The sequence below is a fragment of the Cygnus olor genome, chromosome 4 (assembly GCF_009769625.2).
Source record: "Cygnus olor isolate bCygOlo1 chromosome 4, bCygOlo1.pri.v2, whole genome shotgun sequence".
Classification (NCBI taxonomy): Eukaryota; Metazoa; Chordata; class Aves; order Anseriformes; family Anatidae; genus Cygnus; species Cygnus olor.
The window spans coordinates 14,615,296-14,637,141 of record NC_049172.1 but is presented as its reverse complement, the minus strand read 5'-3'; the positions used below and the strand labels follow the sequence as shown (position 1 = coordinate 14,637,141).

At 42.3% G+C, this 21,846-nt stretch overlaps 1 protein-coding gene across 1 annotated transcript in view; it reads left to right on the top strand.

Annotated features, from left to right (window-relative positions):
- The window catches only part of EPHA5 (EPH receptor A5), a 198,413-nt gene that overhangs the window by 14,576 nt on the left and 161,991 nt on the right, over positions 1-21,846 (top strand). The window contains 1 exon segment of the mRNA XM_040555646.1: positions 315-379. Coding sequence (XP_040411580.1) covers positions 315-379 — 65 coding nt within the window.

Below are 21,846 nucleotides of genomic sequence, written 5' to 3'. Positions count from 1 at the left end.
TATTGAATTTGTGTGTACCTGTATACTGTAGGTCTTGTATATAGTTGTTCCCCTCCCCAAAAGACCAGATCACAAGAACTTAAATCTGGATCTTGCAGAAGTTCAGAGCGTGTGCAGCTTTGTTTCATGGGTAGATCTCAAAGGGTATGACTTCATTGTTAGCGGAGTTATTGTCTTGTTGTTCTGCTTCACAAAGAATCCAACTTCCATGGTTAATTATAAACAGCCTGTTTACCATAGCCACCCAAATCTTGAAATGTTTACTGAAATTTGTAACCCATACATCTTTCTAAACATTTTTTTCTTATTTACAGTGAATTTACTGGACTCACGCACAGTGATGGGGGATCTAGGATGGATAGCCTACCCAAAAAATGGGGTAAGTCCGTTGTTGTTTACTTTTTCACCCAAATTATACTAATCGTTTCCATTCGGAAAGTATACTACTGGGCTTCAAAATTCCCTGGAGTGATTTGTTGGCAATGGAAGGAAAAAAAAAAACACAACAAAACACATGACAACACACTGTGACTGGAAAAATGGAGCTGTGTGGCTGGGGGATTGATTTATTTATGCAGTAGAGCCAGTCACAAGTATTAAAATAAATCATGAGTCAGCGCCCTCGCTCCTCCCCTCACCAAAAAAGCCATGAGGTTATTTACATTTTTTTAAGTGATAAATTCTGATTCTTGAGCTTTTGGGGCGCAACAGTTTTCTGCAAGTTTTCTTCTGAAACAGAGTCTGGAGCATTACTGTTCTCTTCAAACAGAGCTGTTCAGAAATACTTCTAAGGCTCCAGATAAAGTTCTGGCAGCTGACAGCACTAGAACAGGAGGTGAGCTTTAAGCACCTTGAAGAGCCTGTGTCCCTTCCTTTAATTGTACTGCAGGCTGAAGGAACCTGGCCTCCTAATTTGATACCTGAAATAAATACAGAGCTGAGGTGTGTTAATACTCTTGGCCTGACTGAATCGTGTGAGCAGTCGCTGCTGTGAATTTTGGCCTTGATTTGACTGGGGCATCTTGAGGCTCTGATGTATCGGAGAGCTTTGATAGTCTTGCAAGGTTGGTTTCTGCAAAATGTGGAGTGTTCCTGTCAATTTCTAGGAGCCATGAGCACTGTGATGTGAGAAAGCATCCTGAGATAGAAATGCTGCACAGCTATGCCCTCCAACAAAGCAGCTTTCAGGAATTTGGTATTGTAAGATTTTAGACACCGGCTGAAATGGGCTGCAGAATTGTCTTGCACTCCAGTTTGATTGTCATAAAAATGGTGGCAGTGTTTATATAAAGCACAGTCAACCTCATGCATTTATACTACAGAGCAAATTCAAATCTAGCTTTTTCTATATTTTGAGTAGATAAGAGTAGAAATGGCAGCCTCACTCAGACAAGCTGCATGCTTGCAGGCCCTGGTTATGCCAGGAATGTAAAAGCACGTGGGGAGCTTAGTTCATCCTGAACTTGGTTCAAGATCTAAGCCTGTTGCGGTTGGAGTCTTTAGCGATATTTTTTTCTCTTGATTTAAAGATGAGGACTAAACTTGCTCCCCTTGCATGTGTGAGCATTGGAATAACCAGTTCCAGATGTGCTGGCAGAGCAGTATGTTGGCATCTTATCACACTGCAAAGATCCTGATGTCCACTTCTTAATGTCTGCGTTTTCCCTTTTGAATACTTACCTCAGTATTTTTCCTAGGGTGTAAAGCAGTTGCTGCCTCCAAGTGTCCTTACAGGGATATCAGTAGAGAAATATCTTCTGAACACTTCAGGACTGGTTATCTGGGTCTGTATGTGTAGATGAGTAAATGAAAAGCTAAATATCCTATCTACAAGCCTCAGTTTTTTCATTATTTAGAGAAACTTTTATTTACAAGCTCAGTTTCCAAACAGCACCTGGAAGTATACTCATGAATGCCAAATTAATGGTTACTGACTCAATAGGGAGGATTTTTTTCCTTAATTTAACTTCCACAAATACAAAGTGAATCAGGCAGTTGGTTTTTGAGTTTCCAGAAATCTCTTCTTAATCTTCTTTGTTTTCATGGGACGTCATAAAAATCCATGAGCTTAGCCTGGTTGTTTCTTTTGGCCTAACATATTTGCAGTATTTTACAGGTACTGAAAAAGACTTTCCAGGCCTAATTCTTTAACCCCCTTATCTGCTCTGCAGTCAGCTGTTCTGCAGCCATACTGTTGTGCGCTTGATAATTTTAAGATCTACCTTGTGTAAATACTTAACTCTTATTTCACTATTTGAATTAGGAAAGGAGAGGGGAGCTTTGGGATTAGAGATAATGTAGGCTGTTTTTCGAAGTATTCTCAAACAAATTTATCTCAGGACATCTTACAGAAATGTTGGAAGGTCTGTCTATCTGTACTGTTCCCTATGAAGGAAAGGAGCGGAAATCTTGTAGTGTGTAATGCTTTGCAGTACTCCTAGGTGTGGAAACGCAGACCACGTACAGATGCGTGGTATTTTGTATTTCCTGTAGAGTCTGTTCACATAAAGTATTTGGTAGCAATTTCAATAATGATATCGCTCCAGCTGGAGATACATTAGCTTTTGAAGCAGCCTTCACCTCTGTTGCTACTTTTCCACTTGTTTTTTATTATGAATATTGAGGAAATTTAGTCTTTGTCCTAGAACCACATCTGTTAGGAGATTGCACGAGGAGCTCAGCTTCATTAAAGAAAGTTGTGGAAATGCTTCGGAGAGGTTTTCAGTACATCACAGAGGCTCAAGGGGGAAAGTTTTGAGAATAATTTCCCTATTTATTCTTAAAAAAAAAAAAAAAAAGGTAAACAGTTGGGTGAGGAGGTCCAGCCATACCAAATGAAGTTGTTTTTGGCAGATCCTTTGTAATAGGTGTCATATTCTAAATTTGTTGTAGCTGTATGCCATGGTAGTTCATGTGTATTGAAGCTGTAAGTCATTCCATGCTCCAGAGAGATCCAGCTGCACTCATTTAGCCCGTTGTTCACCTTGTATTTGCTGAACGCAAGGGGAAAAATGCGCTCTCTACCTTAGGAAATGAAAGTAGTGGTAGGAGAAGGAGACCAATGCTCCAGCCTGGATACAAATTAGGCTTTAGAGGTACGCCTGTTTCATAGCTCTAATTCCAAATAAAGCACCTCAGCTGCTTTAGTCTCTACGAGATGAGACCTTGGTCTGCCATAAAACTGGGTGTACCAACTTATCTTTGGGATAATGGGTTTTAGGGGAAAGGATAGAAGCACTTCAGGGTTGTCTCTGCAGAGCTTTGCCTAGCTAGATGCTTATTTGGAACAGATTTTGGCAGTATCCAATATTCTTTCAGCCTTGCCGTTTTTCATTTTTCCTATACTCATGGAAGGTAAGAAAAATCTCTCTTCATACAGATGGAGCATTGAGAGGCCAGTGGGAATGAAATATACAGTGGCCAAGCAGGGGTAGAAATGAAGTCTCCTGGCGTGAGGATCCAGATGTTGTGCAGGCGAAGGTGCTTCTTTCTGCTGCTTCGCCACAAAGAATTAATGAATCCTGGTAGTTTGTTTTTCTTGTTACCCCAGGACGGCTTTCCTGGCAGTGTGCGGTTCAGCAGTCATGTGTGTCTCTTAAACTTGCTGTTATATCTGTTAAAGCTCGAGTAAAGTCCTCGTAAGGTCAGTGCAGCAGTGGAACTCAGAAAAGGGACCTTCTCCCTGCCAGCTGGATGTGATCGGTGTGGAAATGCCACCCCTTTCACAGCTTGTGAGTTGGGAATGTATCGAAGGGACAGCTCCCACTTGGCTCTGCAGCTGGAGTAAGTTTGCTTTAATCTGAAGGTGGTTATTGGAATTACCACGGGTTCTATCAGAAAAGCCTGGCCTCCTCTTTATTAAAACCCCTGCCTGTACAGAAGGCCTGCAGAGCCTCTGTTACCTCCAGACTAATTCCTGAAGTGCTGCATAGTGTTATCAATATTGGGCATATTAGAGGTTTGCATGCATTATGTGCGGCTGGGACAAAAAATGGCTCTTCCATACAGAAACTGCTTGTATTTGCCTGTGCCAAATGTATTTTTTATCATAGGGAGACTCATAGAAGTAGGAGGTGCTGTGAGAGAAATAGTTGGGTCAGATCAGACAGCGGTTGCAGGCTGAATCGCTGCATTACCTCCCTTGATTTGGCAGGAGGCTCTGTGTGATGGATGCATTTGGGCTCCCTGCAAAGCTATAGCAGGGGTGGAAGCTACAAAGAGCTCTGTGTAAACCTGTGCTCTTCAGTCTCGCTCTGACCAGGTAAAAGCACAGCCACTTTTAACAATAACTGGATAATTGCAAAAGTTGCTGATTAGAATAAATGCTGTTTTCACTGTCTTGATTTAGCAATTACGTCTGATGTGTTTCAGTGGCCATGGTAGTGCTGATTTACTTGTTCCAGACCCTGGCTCCTTTCAGGGTTTATTTTTCAAAATTATTTCTTCACAACCTTGGAGCGCTATTTTCTTTCCAAATTGGAGCACCTCATACCTGCTTTACTTCTGTACTTTATTCCCATCTCTTCCACCTCACGTTGATTTTCTCAAACTTCCTGTGGCACAGAGCAGGAAAGCCTCCATGCTCCTTGGAACATTGGCTGTGTGCTGTGCCTCACTGCACAGCTCCACGTTCTGGGCTTTTTTAGGCTCAGACACAAAAATAAACATGCGCTGAGGAATCTTGTCCTGCGGAGATGTTAGAGCATGATGGGATCACTCAATTCTTTATTCATTGCAGAAAATGAGAGCGCCAGCTGACTTGCTGCATGTGAATTGCAAGAGGGAAAGCGATTGGCCCCGCTTTTGGTGCTCAGTAAGGACAAATCCTGGAAGCAGGGGGAGTGAATTCAAATGGTTTGATTCTCCAAGTTGTTGTTTTTTTCTGCAGGACTTCAGTAGGTTTGGTTCTTTATTTATTTTGGCGAGGGGTGGGTAGGGGCGAGCATTTCTGGCTTGTCCTTTTGAGGACGGGTGCCCTAGGGTGCCTCTTTGAAGTTAAAAATAATGGCGCTTTAGATTACTCAGCATGGCTTGTGAATAGGTTCATGTTTTTTCTCTGTCGATCTTGGTTCAGATAGAGATTTTAGGCAGGAATCCTGGATTGGAGGCAGTGTTTGCCCTCGGGGTTAGAAATAAAATAAAGGGGGAGGGATAGGGGGAACGGGAGGAGAAGGATTCTTGGCACCATTGAGCTGTGTCGTGTAGCTATGATTATAATTGGCATTTTCAGGGCAGTACTTCTGGCAGCCCGTGTTTTCTCCTGCAAATGCCGCCGCTCGGCTGTGACCAGTGTGGAAGAGGAAGCAGAGGGATATGCTCACATGGCAAGAATACATTTCATACTGCAGCAGGGAGCATACTAGAGATAAAAGTAGGACCTGAGTAGGTGAAAAGATACAAAACCCTGCAATTTGGCTATTTATTTGCACATACTTTTGAGCGCACACAGATTAGTGAGAAACACGGTCTGCATCTGTGAATTATTTGAAGCAAACTGGGTAATCCAGCTAAGCTGATTCGGGTGAAATTTGATGAGAAGTACTTCGTACTGGTCCAGCTTTGGGGCAAATGTGGGGTTTCCTTCCCAGGAGGTCTCTAATAGCAGGTCAGACTGTCATTTCTCATACTCTGGACAAGCAGAGTTGATCTCTTCTGGAGGAGCGAGGAGCAGACCAGATAATCTGTTTTGCCGCCTTCTAGCCCTGCATACAAACTGCTGTAGATTGGAATCCTCTCCTAACTCTATCTGGGGTAAGGTCTCCTTTTGCATTTCTGATCTCTTGATTTTTTTTTTCTTGCCCTGCTTACAAACATTGCATTGTACTCATCCAACACCCTGTATTTAAGACCAGCTTTTCTGATGCCTGTAAGAGATCACCTACGCTTTGTAGCTTCTTTTAAGGTAGAGTACCTCATGCTGTAGAACAGTTTTCATTGAACATCCTCACCATTTTATTTTTGTCCTTTCCCTTATCTTTCCCATCTGAAGTTAAATCTTCTCACTCCATTTGAGCGTGCTCTTAAATTTGTTGTCCTGGACTCTTGTCTACCTGCCCTTTGGTTTGTACACTGTTGACATCAATCAAGCCTTCATTTGGTAGCAGCATCTGGCAAGGCATAGGTCTTATTAGAGGAGCTCTGAAATGCCTGGAATACTCTGAAGTACTGTAAAATAAATTAATACATACAAGATAAAGATTTGCTTTATTCTTAATCTCTGTTAGAACTGTATTACTAGAATTATACGTTACTATCCTGGTCTTGAAAATCTACCACAGAAGAAATGAAGGCTGATCCTTCAGTGTATCTTTTTGTAAATACAGTTGTCTGCATTAGGCTCATCTGGCAAACAATAATCTCCTTTCATGCTAAAAAGTCTTTTTTTATTTCTCCAGTGTCTAAGAATTACATTTGGGGATAAGAGCTTTGAAGAGCTTTATCTTCTAATACCATTGTTTTCTCTGTTACTTTTTTGCCAGTTCCAGAAATATTGGTATCCAACAGCTAGGAACCATACAATTAAAATGTATAAACATAGTGCTGTCATGAAGAATCTGAAATTTTGTAGAATAAAATATTATCATTACGGAATACATGTGCCACAGCCCAGGGTTTATAAAACATGCATTAGGATTTTATAGCTTATGTTGATGAATTTGTGCTATGTTACTTATGCTACTTACTACTTCATATCCTAAATATATATTTATATATAAATCACTGGAGTACTTACAGTGTAATCACATAATCTGTTTATATGACTTAAAATGCAGTGGCCTTGGTCTTGTCCCCTTTGACTGCATATATTTTTATTTAGATTAATGTCTTTTTTTTTTTTTGGAAAATAAATTCAGGACCGCAATCTTGTATTTTATTTAGTGTTCTTTTTATAATGGAGGAAAGTTAGTTTTCTTTTCATATTGCTCATTCAGGAAAGTCAGCTCAAAAAGCATGAAATAGAATGAATGCTGACTTCAGGGGGAAAAAAAAAAAAGCATGGTAAATTTTAGTCTAGAAGGCGAACATTTTAGAGTGCAGAATTCCTGAAAATAGCGTGTTAAAATGGGAGATGCTATTTTGTCTTCATGGCTAGTGGTTGCCTTGTGTATCGGACAGTGAAAGATGACAATAAAAATTAGAGGGCTTTTTGAAGGCCAATCAGCTACCTTAAAACAAAGGAAACTTCAGGATAGCTTTTTGATTGACTTCTGTATAACTACAAACTCCTGGTGTGTGGCTATTCAAGAAACAGTTCAGCAGCCAAATGTGTAAGACTGTTCAAGCAAACTTACTTCTATTTTCAAGCTATTTAACGGGAAAGGCCAGGATTTTCAGAGATTGAAAATGGCAGCTATCGTGCATGTTGTTTGCTTGACCTGGTTGCAGAAATGGATGTTTTTAAGTTTCTGTAGCCTATGCACACGCATACAAAAGAGGAGGGTGGGACTGGGTTTTTAGCCAGCAAGAGAAAATGCTGGTATTTTAGTTGGAAGCTCTTTTTACCTCAAAATATTTGGTTTCATACCGTCTTAATTTATCTTAGACTTGTTGATTTTGGGGGGAAAAAAAAGCATGCTGAGCTGTATTATCTAGTGTGTTTCACTAAAGCAGTCAGTAATCATGAGGCCTGTTGGTTTTAATGTTGAAAGTACTGTGGCAAAATCACTGTTCCTTATTTTTATTTCAAGGTAGCTTATTGCAACCACGTCAGTGACGTAGAAAAGTGTTGGGAGTGAACGAGACTTGCATCTTGCAGGGTTTCATCTTCACCTTTTCAGACCTACCCCTGGATGATCTTCATGACTTGTAAGCGGTAATGCAGGGACAAGTTGCCAGATAGCTGCAAGTGGTCAGAATCAGTCCTGGGGCTGGGTAGGCAGCAGGCATTCCCAGTTGTTTCAGCATGCCTCTGCAGAGGGAGGATGAGGAATTGCCTGCTGAGCAGGGCAGCTCCCAGAAGAGGGGCAGCAGTGGGGACGTGTGGAGGTTGCTGATGGCTTTCTAAAAACTGCAGCTGCCAGACCAGGCTGAAACACCCCCGGTGGAGCCCTTGATTCACCTCCTTTTGATGCTTTCCAAAAAAGCAAGCAGCAGTAGATAGCTGGCTTTTGCCACAATGCTTTGTGCATTTGACATGTCTGTTCTTGCTTATGTCTATGCTGTGTTGATTATTCCAGCAAGTGCCAGGACACTGCTTTGATTATATTAAATTCTTGATTTAATAAAATTTCTCTGGTAGACAAAATCAAGTTGTTCTTTGTATTATGGAAGAGATGTTTAAATTGTTAGAGAAATTACCAATTTTTAAAGCTTGGCTTCACTTCAGGAGTGTGCATCTTATTGACTATGAACTACCTATATGTTGAAACACAGTAAATAGTGTCCTGTAGGTTTGTTACTGTGCTCCAGTAAGATAAACCAGAAGCTTGTGAAGCTGTGTGCTTTCTATGGATAATTACCCTCCTTGGGATGCTTTTTTTCTGTAGTATCAAAGGTGAGAATTCTTGGCTTTGAAGCAGGGGCAGGATTGAGTCCTTGTGCTGCAAAAGTTCTCCACAGACTTAAGCAAAAATGTTTTGGGGCCAGTGACCTGGCTCTCATCCTTGAAGGTCTTCCAGTAATATTATTTACCCATAACGTCGACAGGCCCGTAATGCTGTGCAGCAGATCCAGCTGGCAGGAGATAGCACAGAGTATGTCTTAATGTGATTTGAGATGTTGGTGGGCACTTAATCTATTTGCAGTCCTGTTCCGCTTGCGAGGAAGAGCTGCAGGCTCGATGTTACTCAGCTTAGCTCTTCTCCTGTCTCTCCTTGGGCTGCGAGCTAGTCGAATGATCTGTGAGTGAGGGTTTGAGAATGGGGAGTGGGAGAGGTGTTAACAGGACTTCGGTGTAACTTAAATATCGATTTATTGAAACCGGTCTTACAGAATTCGTTGATTTGTAGGTGTTTGATTTTCTCTGATACATGAAGTGCATGGGCTGCTCTTTGGGAGCAGTCCTGCTACGATGATGAAATCCCACAGCTGCATCCGTACCCATCAGATACCAAGCGGGGTGGGAAAATTGCCTCCTTCTGGAAAGAGGGAGTTAAGCTAGTTATGTCTTCTTCCAGCTTCAGAAGAACTAGCACTTTTTCCTGTGCTGGCAGCCTTTTTCATTGGGACCTTTGGTTTTTTTTGTTAGCTGTTTTTGTGGGTTGTCTTTGCATATTCAGTCTCCAAACTCCTGGTGCTGACACTGTGATGCTCCAGGTTTCTTGCTGGAGCCTGGGAGTTATTCCTGAAGTTAATCGCTTGAAGTTTAGAGGGCCATCAAAGCGCTGCTGTGTATGGCATCCAGCGTTGCTTGCACCTTCTTCAGCTGACAGTAAAGGACAGCAAAAATGTGGCTCTTGGTCTTCTGTTCAGAAACGTTGGGGCTGTTCAATTTTGTTTCATTAGTTTTATTTTCCTCAAAAAGTGGGAAGGTGCACGCTTAAGAGTTCTTTGCCTTGTTTTCAAACCTCCAAACTGTTTGTGACTGGGCGGCTGTTGGAGCTCCATGCAAAACATAATTTTAAGTGCTGTTACGAATTGTAGGGCATGCACTAACTGTTTTAGTTGATTGCAATGCAAATGTATAGTAAGCCTGTAAATCGTAGCCGGTGTTGTGATTACAAATCATTACAATAATGTGAGATTATTCAGTTTATTGCAAATACTTCTAGACTACGCAATTAAAGTCATAACCACAAGTATAATCCTGTGAGATAAAGTCACTTCATTATACAGTCTCCTTCTGGTTTACTGTTTGCTTTATTTTGATGCCAGATTGAATAACTGTAGTTAACTTTAGTGGCAGCACCTCTCTTTTTTTGGCTATGCTAAGTCTGGAGTTTATTGTACATCATTAAAACAAGCGTATTAATATTACATATTCTATATATTATGAATATTATATACTAATGTATGTTACATATAATATGAATAGTATATAATAATGCTGTATGTTAATATACAATAACAATATACAAATAATATTAATATTAAATACAGTAGTTGGGCAAAGCCCCGATGATTTCAGTTCTAGTACTGAGAAAATCAACCTAAAATGATATAAGTAGTTTTAGAAAAGAATTGCTGATGATCATGCCTATCTCAATAGATGTTTTGTCAGATGATCAGAAAATACAAGACTTGCAGTCACTGGTACCTGGTGGTAGGTGGCAGGGTGGGTGACTGAGACCAGGTCAGTGGCTGCAGCCAGCCTGCTGCAGAGATGCAGTGTGGCAGAGTTTATAAAGCCACTGAGCAGGAACAGAGTGAATAATTAATTCGGAAATGGATTTCAGGCCAGATCAAAGCTTGTTGCACAGCTTCAGATACTCGTCTCCTTTCTTATACAGTACTTTTTCCCCCCAGCACATTACAATTCTTGTTTCCAGTGTAAAGAAAACCCAAGTGGGCTAAGGGGTTGCTTTGCCAGCCAGCCAGAGCTTGGTGACTCCGTGTGTTGGAGTGATTCTGATAAATACCCAGATTGAGATAATCAAAACCTATCAGGGGATTTGGTTGTTGCCCTATGTATTAATTTTAATGATAATTGAATATCTGGGCACATTACACAGGCTGTACAGCTCAGCTCCAGGCTTCCCAATCCCTGTCTATTCAATTTTAAAATGTTGCTTATTCAGAGCCTGATATATTTAATTTAGAGGGGTGGTCGTGATGCAGACGAGCTGTACAGATAGATGGGATCTATTGTGTCCTTTGGAGTCGCAGTAACTAAGCCTGGCAGAGCCTGTTTCTCAGAGCTCTATGTGTGTATTGAACTGGCAAATGCCTTTAGCCCCCAGGGGATTTGGTTATGATGCTGCCTGTATAATGTTTGTAAAAGGCTTCTGCTGTGAGGGTTTGTAGAGAAAGCAGGGAAGCCTAAGCAGCCCATGCTTGGTGTTTGCAAAGCTGTTTTGTCTGCCACTTGCCTGCTCCTCTCTTCCGTGCCCCTTTTGAGCACAGGAGCACCCCTGAGCTGTCCGGCTTGTGGGCTTAGCTCTTCCTGGGCTAACCTGGGGCACCTTCCCAGGCTAGCAGGAACCGACCTCCCTGAAGCTGTGTGTGCAGAAGTCCCTGTGCATCTCTCCAGGTGTCACGGGGTCTTCAGCAGAGGCCAAAATCTTTGTGCCAAGCTTTTGGAACGAGAAGCTTTTGCTTTTTGCATCCGTCCCTGCTGTAAGAACCCTAAGTGTCCCTGTTGATCAAGAATAAAGCAAATAAGTGAGACCCAAACTGAGTGCTTGTGCCGTAGGTTTCTTGTGTTTTCTTGAACGGGAACTAAGCTAGCAGAGTCTTGAAGGTTACTTTTTTAAAAAGCAAACAAAGCAGGCAGATGGTCCCTTTCTTTTTTGTAATATTTGTTTTGCCTGTTCAAAAATAAAAGCAGCAAACAGAAAATAGACACAAAATAATGAAAACAAATCTTTTTCCACACACAATGCTGTGACCAAAACTATTGCTTGGCAATTTTCCTTTCTGTGCTGTACACACAGATTTAAATCAGATCTGAACTTTCTTCCATATTAGTCTAAATGCACAAGTAATCAAAATGAAAATAAGAAAGAAAGTTAGGCGACTCCCTGCTGTTCAAATATGTTAATTGCAAATCATTGGCATTCTAGGCATGCTGTTTCTCACTGAGTTATAGCTTCCTTGCTTGTGGAGTAAAACAATCAATTAAAACCACTATCATAGTATTTGCAAGTTCTCATTTAGAAATAAGAACAGATTTATGAATGAGTGAGCTGAAGGTAATGGTGACTTCATGGGATTTAAGGCCACTGGGGCTATTATGGTCATGTAGTTTGGTCTCCTGTGGCATGCAGGGTGTAGAAACTGGTACAGGGGTCCTTGCAACAGGTCTCAAACTTTGCTTTGACCTACTTTGTATCTTTTGGACAGGTATTTCTTCCTTAAGTCTTCCTATTATGGGGAATCCACAGTATCCCTTTGTATCTTGTGGCAACAAGGAGCTGTCCTTAATACAAGACAAACTGATCTTTCTAGTCTGAACTGGTCAAATTTCAGTTCTCAATGCCTTTTCTTGCTAATTTTACACATACCTACCCATTATCTTTCTACTTCTCTTCCCTCCTTTTAAGCAATTAATGGCCACAAGCAAGTTAGCCACATCCCAGCTTTCTCTTCAAATGTTTTTTTTTTTTTTAACAGATTTTTTTCCTGCTGTAAAGCAGGTTTTTGATCTCTTGAGCAGTTGTGGACTTTTTCTGGGCTCTTCACAATTCGTTGACATGCTTGTTGAAGTGTTGCCATTTGAAATGAAAGTGGCTTTCTGGCAGTGGCCTTAGTGAAGTGTTGCATTATCTTTTTGTTTCCCTCTGTGAGGGAAGGGCAAAAGAAAAAAACACTTGCACTGGAAGCCAAGTAGAAGTGAAGAGGGAATTTTAGTGGCTGTTCAGGTGGATGCTGTGACAGAGGATCTGAGGTATGGTGCTAGATGTATCTATGACCTGAAACTGCGTGCAGGAGTTGACCTGGGTGCTTGGTTATTTGTGAAGAGGGATGCAAGGGAGATCTATGGGGGACACCCCCCACTAGACCAGGTTGCTCAAAGTTCCATCCAGCCTGTCTTTCAATGTAATCCTGCAGCCTCCTAAAACCCTAAAAATAAAACAAACAGGTAGGGTTCAGCCCTTCGCTCAGCATCAGCTTTTGTTCAGGTAAAGGTTTCATGCCTGCAAAGCCAAACCCCATATAGCATCTCAGGACTTTGCATTCCTGAGCAAAACACATTTGTGTGGCCCACAGCTGTGCTTGTGTGTGAGTGTGTACATGCCACACACTGCAGAGGGACAGGTGATAGCTTTAAAACGTGTATGATAAGGAGGCAGTTTGGGGGAAAACAGGCAGAAAGGGTAAAGATACAACAGCAGGTTTTTGTGTCTGCCTTCTGAATGGTTCATTCTTTTCTTTAATGTAAAATTTCTTCCACAGCTTAGTGCTTTAAGGTTTTTTTTGTGAACAGTAACTTATAGATGAGAGCACATATTATTAGAAAGCTTTAGGTATTGTACGCTATGGGGGCAACTTTTCAACATTCCTTTAGCGTTCTAACTTTCTGTAGATGTGTGTTTTGCTACAAAGAATGATGTAAATTCACCACATAACCCGTAGAAGTGTTGTTTCCTATGCTAACTAGTTTTTCATATGAGAATTACAATTTTTATTTATTTTCAAAGTGCCTCATCCCTTTCCTTTCAAATTTCAATGCTTTGTGAAACACATCCAGTTTCAGCCAGAGGAAAGTCTAAAGCTGAGGAGACAAAGATTGAAAGGGGATTGATTTCATGGTTTAACTGCTAAATAATAATGAAATTGAGTTTGTAATTTCATGTTTGTGTGAAGTGGTCGATCAGTTCATTTTGCAGAGTGACGGTAAGCTGTAGAATAGGGATAAATAATCATCTTTAGTCTCTGTGCTGAGTACTGCCTTTCTTCCAGGGTACTCCTGAAGATTATTTAAAACTATTTGTTTCACCAGAAATTCAAGCTTGAGACAAGGATTATCTTGCCTGGCAGTAAAATGCTGTCTGTAAAGTGCACAAAACCGAGAGCAGCTTGCCTTCGGTGAGGGACCGGCTGTGCAGGTGTCTCACGCGAGCTGCTTACGGTTTTCTGACAGGCCGTCGGTGGAAACCCTGAAATGAAACAGCAGAGTCTTACTCTACCACTCCAACTTGTAATGTGCTGTTAATCCAAGTGTACCCTGGTGTGGTGGTTTTACTCAGGTGGGCAGCCAAGCTCCACCATGGCTGCTCTCTCATTCCCCCTTTCCCTTTGAGGGACCACAGCCTTAAGCTGCGAGGCCCTTATCCAACATGGGGCAGCTTCTGGATTCTTCTCACGGAAGCCACCCCTACAGCCTCCCCACTACCAAAACCTTGCCATGTAAACCCACTACACCTGGATGGAAAAAAAAACAACTGTAACATGAGCTCGTTGCTAACTTGAGCAAGCAAGGACTTTGCAATAGTCTGAATGGTTCGTTTTCTGTTCTGGCTTTCTTGATAGCTTCTCCTCTGAGGTGTATGTCTACACGTACGTGCTCAGCGTTTGTCTTCTTCCCCTCTGTGCCTCAGGGACACAGGCCTGCAACAGGCCCTGGCCATAACCTGGTGAGAGGAACATGTGCAGGCCTTGAATGCTACATACTCTTACGCTCCGTCTCTGTTCCAGCATGTTGGTGGCTGCTTTAAATCCCTCACTGAGTCAGTGGATGCACAGGGCTGACCATGGGCTGGGCTTCCTGAGCAGATACTTTCTGCTGAAACTCATCCAGATCCCTGTTGAAGGTTTCAAATGATGGAGGTGCAGCTCCCATGGCAAGTTCTCCCTGTGGCTGGCTATCCTTACCACTTCAAATAACTAACCTGGACCTTACCTTTTCTTCAAAAGTCTTTAACTTTGATTTTCAGTTCCTGGATCTTCTAGTTAGATGAAAAGAGCAATCTAATAACAAAAATATTCTTTTTGTGTAGGTGTTGCAGTTCTTTCCATCATTTATCGGCAGTCCTGGCTATCGGGGGAGGTCCCAGTTGACTGGCGGCTAGCCAATGTGACACCCATCTTTAAGAAGGGCCGGAGGGCAGACCCGGGGAACTATAGGCCTGTCAGTTTGACCTCAGTGCCAGGAAAGCTCATGGAGCAGATTATCTTGAGGGTCATCACGCGGCACTTGCAGGGCAAGCAGGCGATCAGGCCCAGTCAGCATGGGTTTATGAAAGGCAGGTCCTGCTTGACGAACCTGATCTCCTTCTATGACAAAGTGACGCGCTTGGTGGATGAGGGAAGGGCTGTGGATGTGGTTTACCTTGACCTCAGTAAGGCTTTTGACACCGTTCCCCACAACATTCTCCTCAAGAAACTGGCTGCGCGGGGCTTGGACTGGCGTACGCTTCGCTGGGTTAGAAACTGGCTGGATAGCCGGGCCCAGAGAGTTGTGGTGAATGGAGTCAAATCTGGTTGGAGGCTGGTCACAAGTGGTGTCCCCCAGGGCTCGGTACTGGGGCCGGTCCTCTTTAATATCTTTATCGATGATCTGGATGAGGGCGTCCAGTGCACCCTCAGTAAGTTTGCAGATGACACCAAGCTAAGTGCGTGTGTCGATCTGCTCGAGGGCAGGAAGGCTCTGCAGGAGGATCTGGATAGGCTGGAGCGATGGGCTGAGGTCAACTGTATGAAGTTCAACAAGGCCAAGTGCCGGGTCCTGCACCTGGGGCGCAACAACCCCAAGCAGAGCTACAGGCTGGGAGATGAGTGGCTGGAAAGCTGCCTGGCAGGGAAGGACCTGGGAGTATTGGTTGATAGTCGGCTGAATATGAGCCAGCAGTGTGCTCAGGTGGCCAAGAAGGCCAACAGCATCCTGGCCTGTATAAGAAGCAGTGTGGCCAGCAGGGCTAGGGAAGTGATTGTCCCCCTGTACTCGGCTCTGGTGAGGCCGCACCTCGAGTACTGTGTTCAGTTTTGGGCCCCTCGCTACAGGAAGGACATGGACGTGCTCGAGCGAGTCCGGAGAAGGGCAGTGAAGCTGGTGAGGGGTGTGGAGAACAAGTCTTACGAGGAGCGGCTGAGGGAGCTGGGCTTGTTCAGCCTGGAGAAGAGGAGGCTCAAGGGCGACCTTATCGCTCTCTACAGTTACCTTAAAGGAGGCTGTAGCGAGGTGGGGATTGGTCTGTTCTCCCACGTGCCCAGTGACAGGACGAGGGGGAATGGGCGAAAGTTGCGCCAGGGGAGTTTTAGGTTGGATGTTAGGAAGTACTTCTTTACCGAAAGGGTTATTAAGCATTGGAACGGGCTGCCCAGGGAGGTGGTGGAGTCACCATCCCTGGAGGTCTTTAAAAGATGTTTAGATGTAGAGCTTAGCGATATGGTTTAGTGGAGTGCTTAGTGTTAGGTCGGAGGTTGGACTCGATGATCTTGAGGTCTCTTCCAACCTAGAAATCTGTGTCTGTGTCTGATCAAGCAAAGCGTAGTATACCTGATGGTTAGGTAAATTTCTTGCAGTTACTTCTTGTAAAGCAGCTTTCCCAGACTTTGCAATATCACAGCTGTTTGCTGAAACAGCATTTATTTTTGAACTGCAGACATCTCAACTCAATATTTAGCAAGTGCTTGTATTTACTTTTCTAGCCGTGGCATGTTGATGTTCAATTGGTTTTTCAGAGGTTGTCAGAGACTCGGAAAGAGCACGTGGAGTAGTGGCTGCAGGTCAGGAAAAATAATTGACAACATAGAGAACCTCTTCAGAAATGCAACTTCTGAGATAGGTAGGGCTTAGGATATCCATCATTTAACAATTCTCCCCTCAAACAAAAAAATCCGTCAGCAACACCTCCATATTTCTTCAGTTCCAGATTTAAAGATTCATTGAGGGCCAGTTTGCGTCTCAGTCTCATGCTTCCCTGTAATTCCAGTGCTATATTTTAAAAGTAACATAAGCCTGATGCAGTGGGAATTAAATCCCACTGAATAAAAAGTAACTAAAAGTTACATTATGTTGTAGAATAAGCATGACAAGCAACCACATGTATAATTTATTACCTATAGTGGGTAAGTACTTAACAACAGTCATAATAAACTCATTCTGTTCATTCATTTTTAGATCTTAGCATACTGATTCAGACCTTAACTGAAAGTGAATATACAATCAATGTGAGTCTTTTTATGCTGGTTTAATAATGTAGGACTGTTGAGGATCTTTAATTAAATAATTATTCTTTGTTCAATCAGGATAGATTGCCTCACTATAGGGATTGCAGGAAAGAACAAGCAAAATCCACCCTAAACTGATCACGGTTTAGCTACTTACACTGGATTACAGTAAGTGATGGTCTTTGTTGCACAAAGAAGAGAGAGCAATGCAAAAGCCAGGAAAAATTGTCAGATATTAAAAATATAATGCTTAATTCCGACATGATCAAAGGAAAGCACACTAAGACCCAATTTGATGGTGTGGTGAACAAAGTTACAGCTGTTCGACAAATGGGAAAAGTGCATTTTCTACAGGGTTCAAGTTCCAACAGTTTTCTTTGGTTTTGGTAACAGTTGTAAGGTGCTCAGCACTTAGGAAGTAGAGCTTGCCTCCTTTAGCTGCCTACCTAGGAAACGGCCCTTCAGAAAACCTGGCTTTCATTTTTTTTAACTAGTAACCTCAGGTATTAAAGAGGTGGCAAATGGAGCTGTTAGGAGGAGGTACAATAAATTGCCTGGTGTATATGCCTGCTGTGCACGGCGATTCCCAGAAGAGGATCTGCACAGACAGACCAGCCTTCACATTTCTTCTGTCTGGGTGAGTTGGAAACGCAAAATCTGCCTGGCATGGGGGCTGCTGCTCGTAGCAGCACACAAGGCTGACTTCAGATGGCCCCTGCCGCCGTGGCATGTCATTAATGCAGCTCACGGTGACTGGACTGAGAGGACTTCAGTGTTTATTAGGGGAATATAATCATTTAAGCCTGAATAAGCTTCAAAGCACTAATGTGGCTGTTTGGCCAACATAAATGAGATGTAAATTTGTGCTGAATAGCCGCTGATTACAGAAAGATGATTAATGCAAAATTTGAAATTGATTTATGGGTGCAGTTGTCAGGGCCTAAGCCATGAATGTAATATTATCTTGATGAAAAGCTTTGGGTAAATTAGAATCCAGGGAGCAGGGGTAAAACAATGCATTTGCTGGAGGGCCTGATATGGTGTAAGGGTTGTCTGTAATCTAGTCAAATTTGGGGTATGCCTGAGAGGTTAGGCTTTTCCTGCGTAGCACATGGATAATTATATCACTTCTCCAGAAACATAAGGAAAAAGAGGAGTTTAATCTGTTTTATTTTCATTAAATGGACTTTTTAGTCAAGTAATTTTTTTCTTTTACTGGAAAATCTTTAAAAATAAGTGTTCTCACTTTCAGGACATTCTAGGTAGCTGATGACAATGATGAAGATTAATGATTTAGCATAGTTTTTGCAAAAAGCATGTTCCATCTAATCCCCCACCAATTTCTACTAGTGCATGCAGGAATAGGCCAAATGATTTGTATTACTCCAATTGTAGGCAATTAGAAGCCCCAAATTAGTTTTTATGTTAAGACATACAGTAGTTTTAATGTTAGGATGTACAGTAAAAAGGAAGACTTCCTTTCTTGCTTGCTGCTTTTGAAAATGGTTCTGTGAACCTGTTGGTATCATCAGATGACGAGTTACACAAAGACTATCCCCAAAACTCCGAAAATCCAAGCATTTGGTTATAAATCTAAAATGTGTGTCATATTGTGCTGAGTCCTTCTGAAAATCTGCCTCCGTCAGTCTTCTGGTGTTGAACTGTGCGTTGTCAACATTGCTTGTTACAGCATTTGTTAAATTGTTCTGCAATGACTGTTACATTAAACAGGGAAAAATGATTTAATGGTATTGTGTTTCTCCATTGCCACTTTCATGCTCATATTCATTGTCGCTGCGTCGATTGCTGGACAGCAGTGTGAAATGTATGCTTAATTCAGATGCAAGAAGAATTTCAAACCTTAAAAGGAAAAAAAAAAGGAGGAGGGGGGTGCGAGTACCACAGTGCTTTGTTCTGGGAACAGGTCAGAGCAGCCTCTGATTAGGCATGCTGGAGAGGGGCTGATGCTCCTTTTTATTTCAGTTGCTGTAACCTCCAGCTGGGTTCTCCTTCCAGTTGGATTTCAGTCCTGACATCGTTCATTGATCATGCAAATGATCAAAGTCTGAGCAAAACTTCTGTCCCATTTTCATTTTCCTATTACATCTTGGAGCACAGCACTGAAGTCTAGGTGACTTTGTCCTCACGTTACTTCACTTTCAGCAACTTTATTTGTGCAGCTCTCCAAGCGGATAATATATTTCATCATAAGCATGTTCTGCAGATAATTTTTAATGATTTAATTGCTCTTCTTTCTTGCAGGCTTTTAGGGTGGGATTTGCTTTAGCAAATTACCGCTTATGTTTTAAGATGCTATCTCAGCTTTACAGACATCTGCGTTCATAGTCATCTTGTCAGTAGTGTGGAGTAAGCCAGGAATTACCAAACCAGTGTGCTGTATTACAGTAGGAAGTCTCTTGCAGTACCTACTGCAGAAATGAAAGAGAAAGGGGTGGCAGCAAACTTTGCATGTGCATTACAGATATAAGAAAATATGGAAGGATCATTTGGGTAGCAAATTCAACAGTTTAAATCATAGGAGCTGATGATTATGAAGTTCTCCATACAGCTTCAGGTAACTGCTGCTGATTCTGCTGTCTTCTCATGTAGCACATCTGGAAAGGAGCAGTCTTGCTTAGTCGCATGCTCATTTCAGCGTGGGTCTTTCCTATTTGGTGTTTTTCCTTAGCTTTCTGAGTAACTTGTGTGCAAACTTTAATTTACATTGCTTTGGGAGGGACGGGGACTTCTAGCAGTCACGACTGTGCACACGGGACTTTGAAAGCTTAACCCAGGTGAAGTTAAAAAGATTCGAAACACCACAAAAGACAAGAGAGTACACCCAAATGCTTAGATTATTGTGTCTAAAACTTGCAGTTTCTTAAGCAGATTGCTGCTGGTGAGTTGTCTTCTGAGTGTTGGAGTGAGAGATTGGCAGCACTGGAGATGGGATATGGACCATGATGGTGTTTAACAGTCACGCAATTCCTTGCCAGCCTAGGTCTGTTTTATAGTGGAAAAGTGACATTATAACCCACCATCTTTATTAATTCCCATCCTGACATCGGTTGCAGAGCAAGCAGAACATAAAGCCTTGGTGTCTAGTGAAATTGAGCCTTAGTAAATCTGGATGCAGTGGCAAATAGCCTCTAATATGGGTTAATGCCTGTTTTTCTGCTCTTAACACCTTTGCTGTCCACCTGTTGGAAATAGTCTTTCAGAAGGTCACGTCTGGTTGTTCCTTTAAAGCTGCTGCAGTGAAACTTTGCATATAAGTTTGGGGAGTGAGGGTGGTGGAAGCATGTATTAAAGTCTGTTCTCTGTCACTTGTGGAATAGGGAATACGTGTGTTCACTGGTTAATAAAAAGATGGAGGAAAAAGGTTTGCTAGTCAAATGGGGCACGTCTGAAAGGCATTTTGTACTTCCAGTTCCTACCTTCCCCCTCTTGGCAATTTACAATTTACTCTCTCCCTTACTTCTGTTCTAGTTTATGAAAAATGCTTCTTTACTGGTGGCTAGAAAATTTACTGGAATAAGTGGGGAAGCTCACATTTACCTCAGGTAATTTAGAACTTGGTCCCAAGGTATTTGAAAGATGTGGCAACCAGACTGTTCAGCTTAGGGGCCAGAGTAGAGCAGCGCTGTGAGAAACAGACAACTGCAATCCAGTAGGAAAACATGAGAAATGCAGCCCCAAAGTTGTGATATTCTTGTTTGTTTGTATGTATTTATTTTCCTAGTTGGACAAATTGAGAGGTATGTGCCAAACCACCAGAAAACGCTCAGTTCCTTCTCTGGAAACTTTGCTTTTTGGATCTATTTCTTTAGACCAAATTTTTGGTTCAGATTAATCGGATCCTCTTCCACCCTCTGTCTGTTCTCTATTAAATTTTTTGCTTGACTAGTAGCTGTTGTCAGTAGGAATATCCATCTATATGAATGCCTTGGTTGTAAAATTGCCCATCCCTCTGAGGTTTGAGCCCTGGGAGGGGAAGGGGAGGATCATATTTAGGGAAATGGCAGGATCCCCAGTGATTACGATTGCTCCTGGTATTTAAGGTTTGAATAAACACCAGGCCAAATACTATTTTCATTGAACTCGCTGCAGTTCTCTTTTGATGCTGGCTCCTGCCCTTAAAATGAACTCCAGAAATGAGGAAATAGAAGCTGTGTAGGAATCTCTGCACCTTTCATCATAAAAGTGGTGTTGCAAAATAAAAGTCTATCTGTACAAACAATCTCTTATTTTGGAAGGTGAAATTTAAAAAGTGTCTTTGAGTTTGAAAGAAATAGTTTGGGATATTCTACAACAGTTTATATATTTTTTTTTCTAGCCTCTATTTTTTCCTCATATAAATTCAGGAAGAGAAGATGCCAAATACCTGTTTGAAGAGGCTATCAAAATCGCTTGTTTTCCCCTTTGCTGATTTTTATCCTGTTCCCTTCCTTTCCTAATTCGATCTGAGCTCATGAATGGTTTCAGCCTCCTTTGTTGCTTTGAACTCGTAATTTCCTGGAAGCAGTCACCTGGCTGGGGTTGGTGTCTTCCTGCTGTCCGAGTGGTGCAGGAGTGGCAGCAGGACAGTGCAGCGAGCAAGGACCCTGGTTGAGGGTGGTGTCCCAGCGCAGCGTTTGGACTTCAGACTTCCAGAACTGAAGATCTAAGTGATGTGGTGCGTCGTAGGGCTTCTGATAAAACTGGTGATACCGGTGGCAGGCTTGGAAGCATTTGAAATTTGGGGCCAGTGCGTCTAAGTGGTGTTTTGTAGCAGACAAGATGGGGACATGATCACTGTTATTGTACAGCTGACACAGCCCTAAAAAACCTTCTGCACTACAGAAAAGGATGCGTAGTGCTCTGCCTGGCTTCCACTAGAGACTTAGCCTTACATTACCTCACCGAAGTCAATGAAATCGCACAGAGGAGAGCCTGCTCAGATGCTCTTCTTATTTGCTTTATCTTTGTAAAATGATAGCAGGTAGAAAGCTGGCAGGCGGCTAAAAAAAATAAACCTGAAGTTTTTGGGTTTTGCGATGGGGAGAGCAGTGAAAAGAGGGAAGGTGGAGGCTGCTGGAGGAAGTCGAGCAGTGGGTGGAAATGGGTGTGTGGCAGCTGAGCTGGGGGCTATTGATC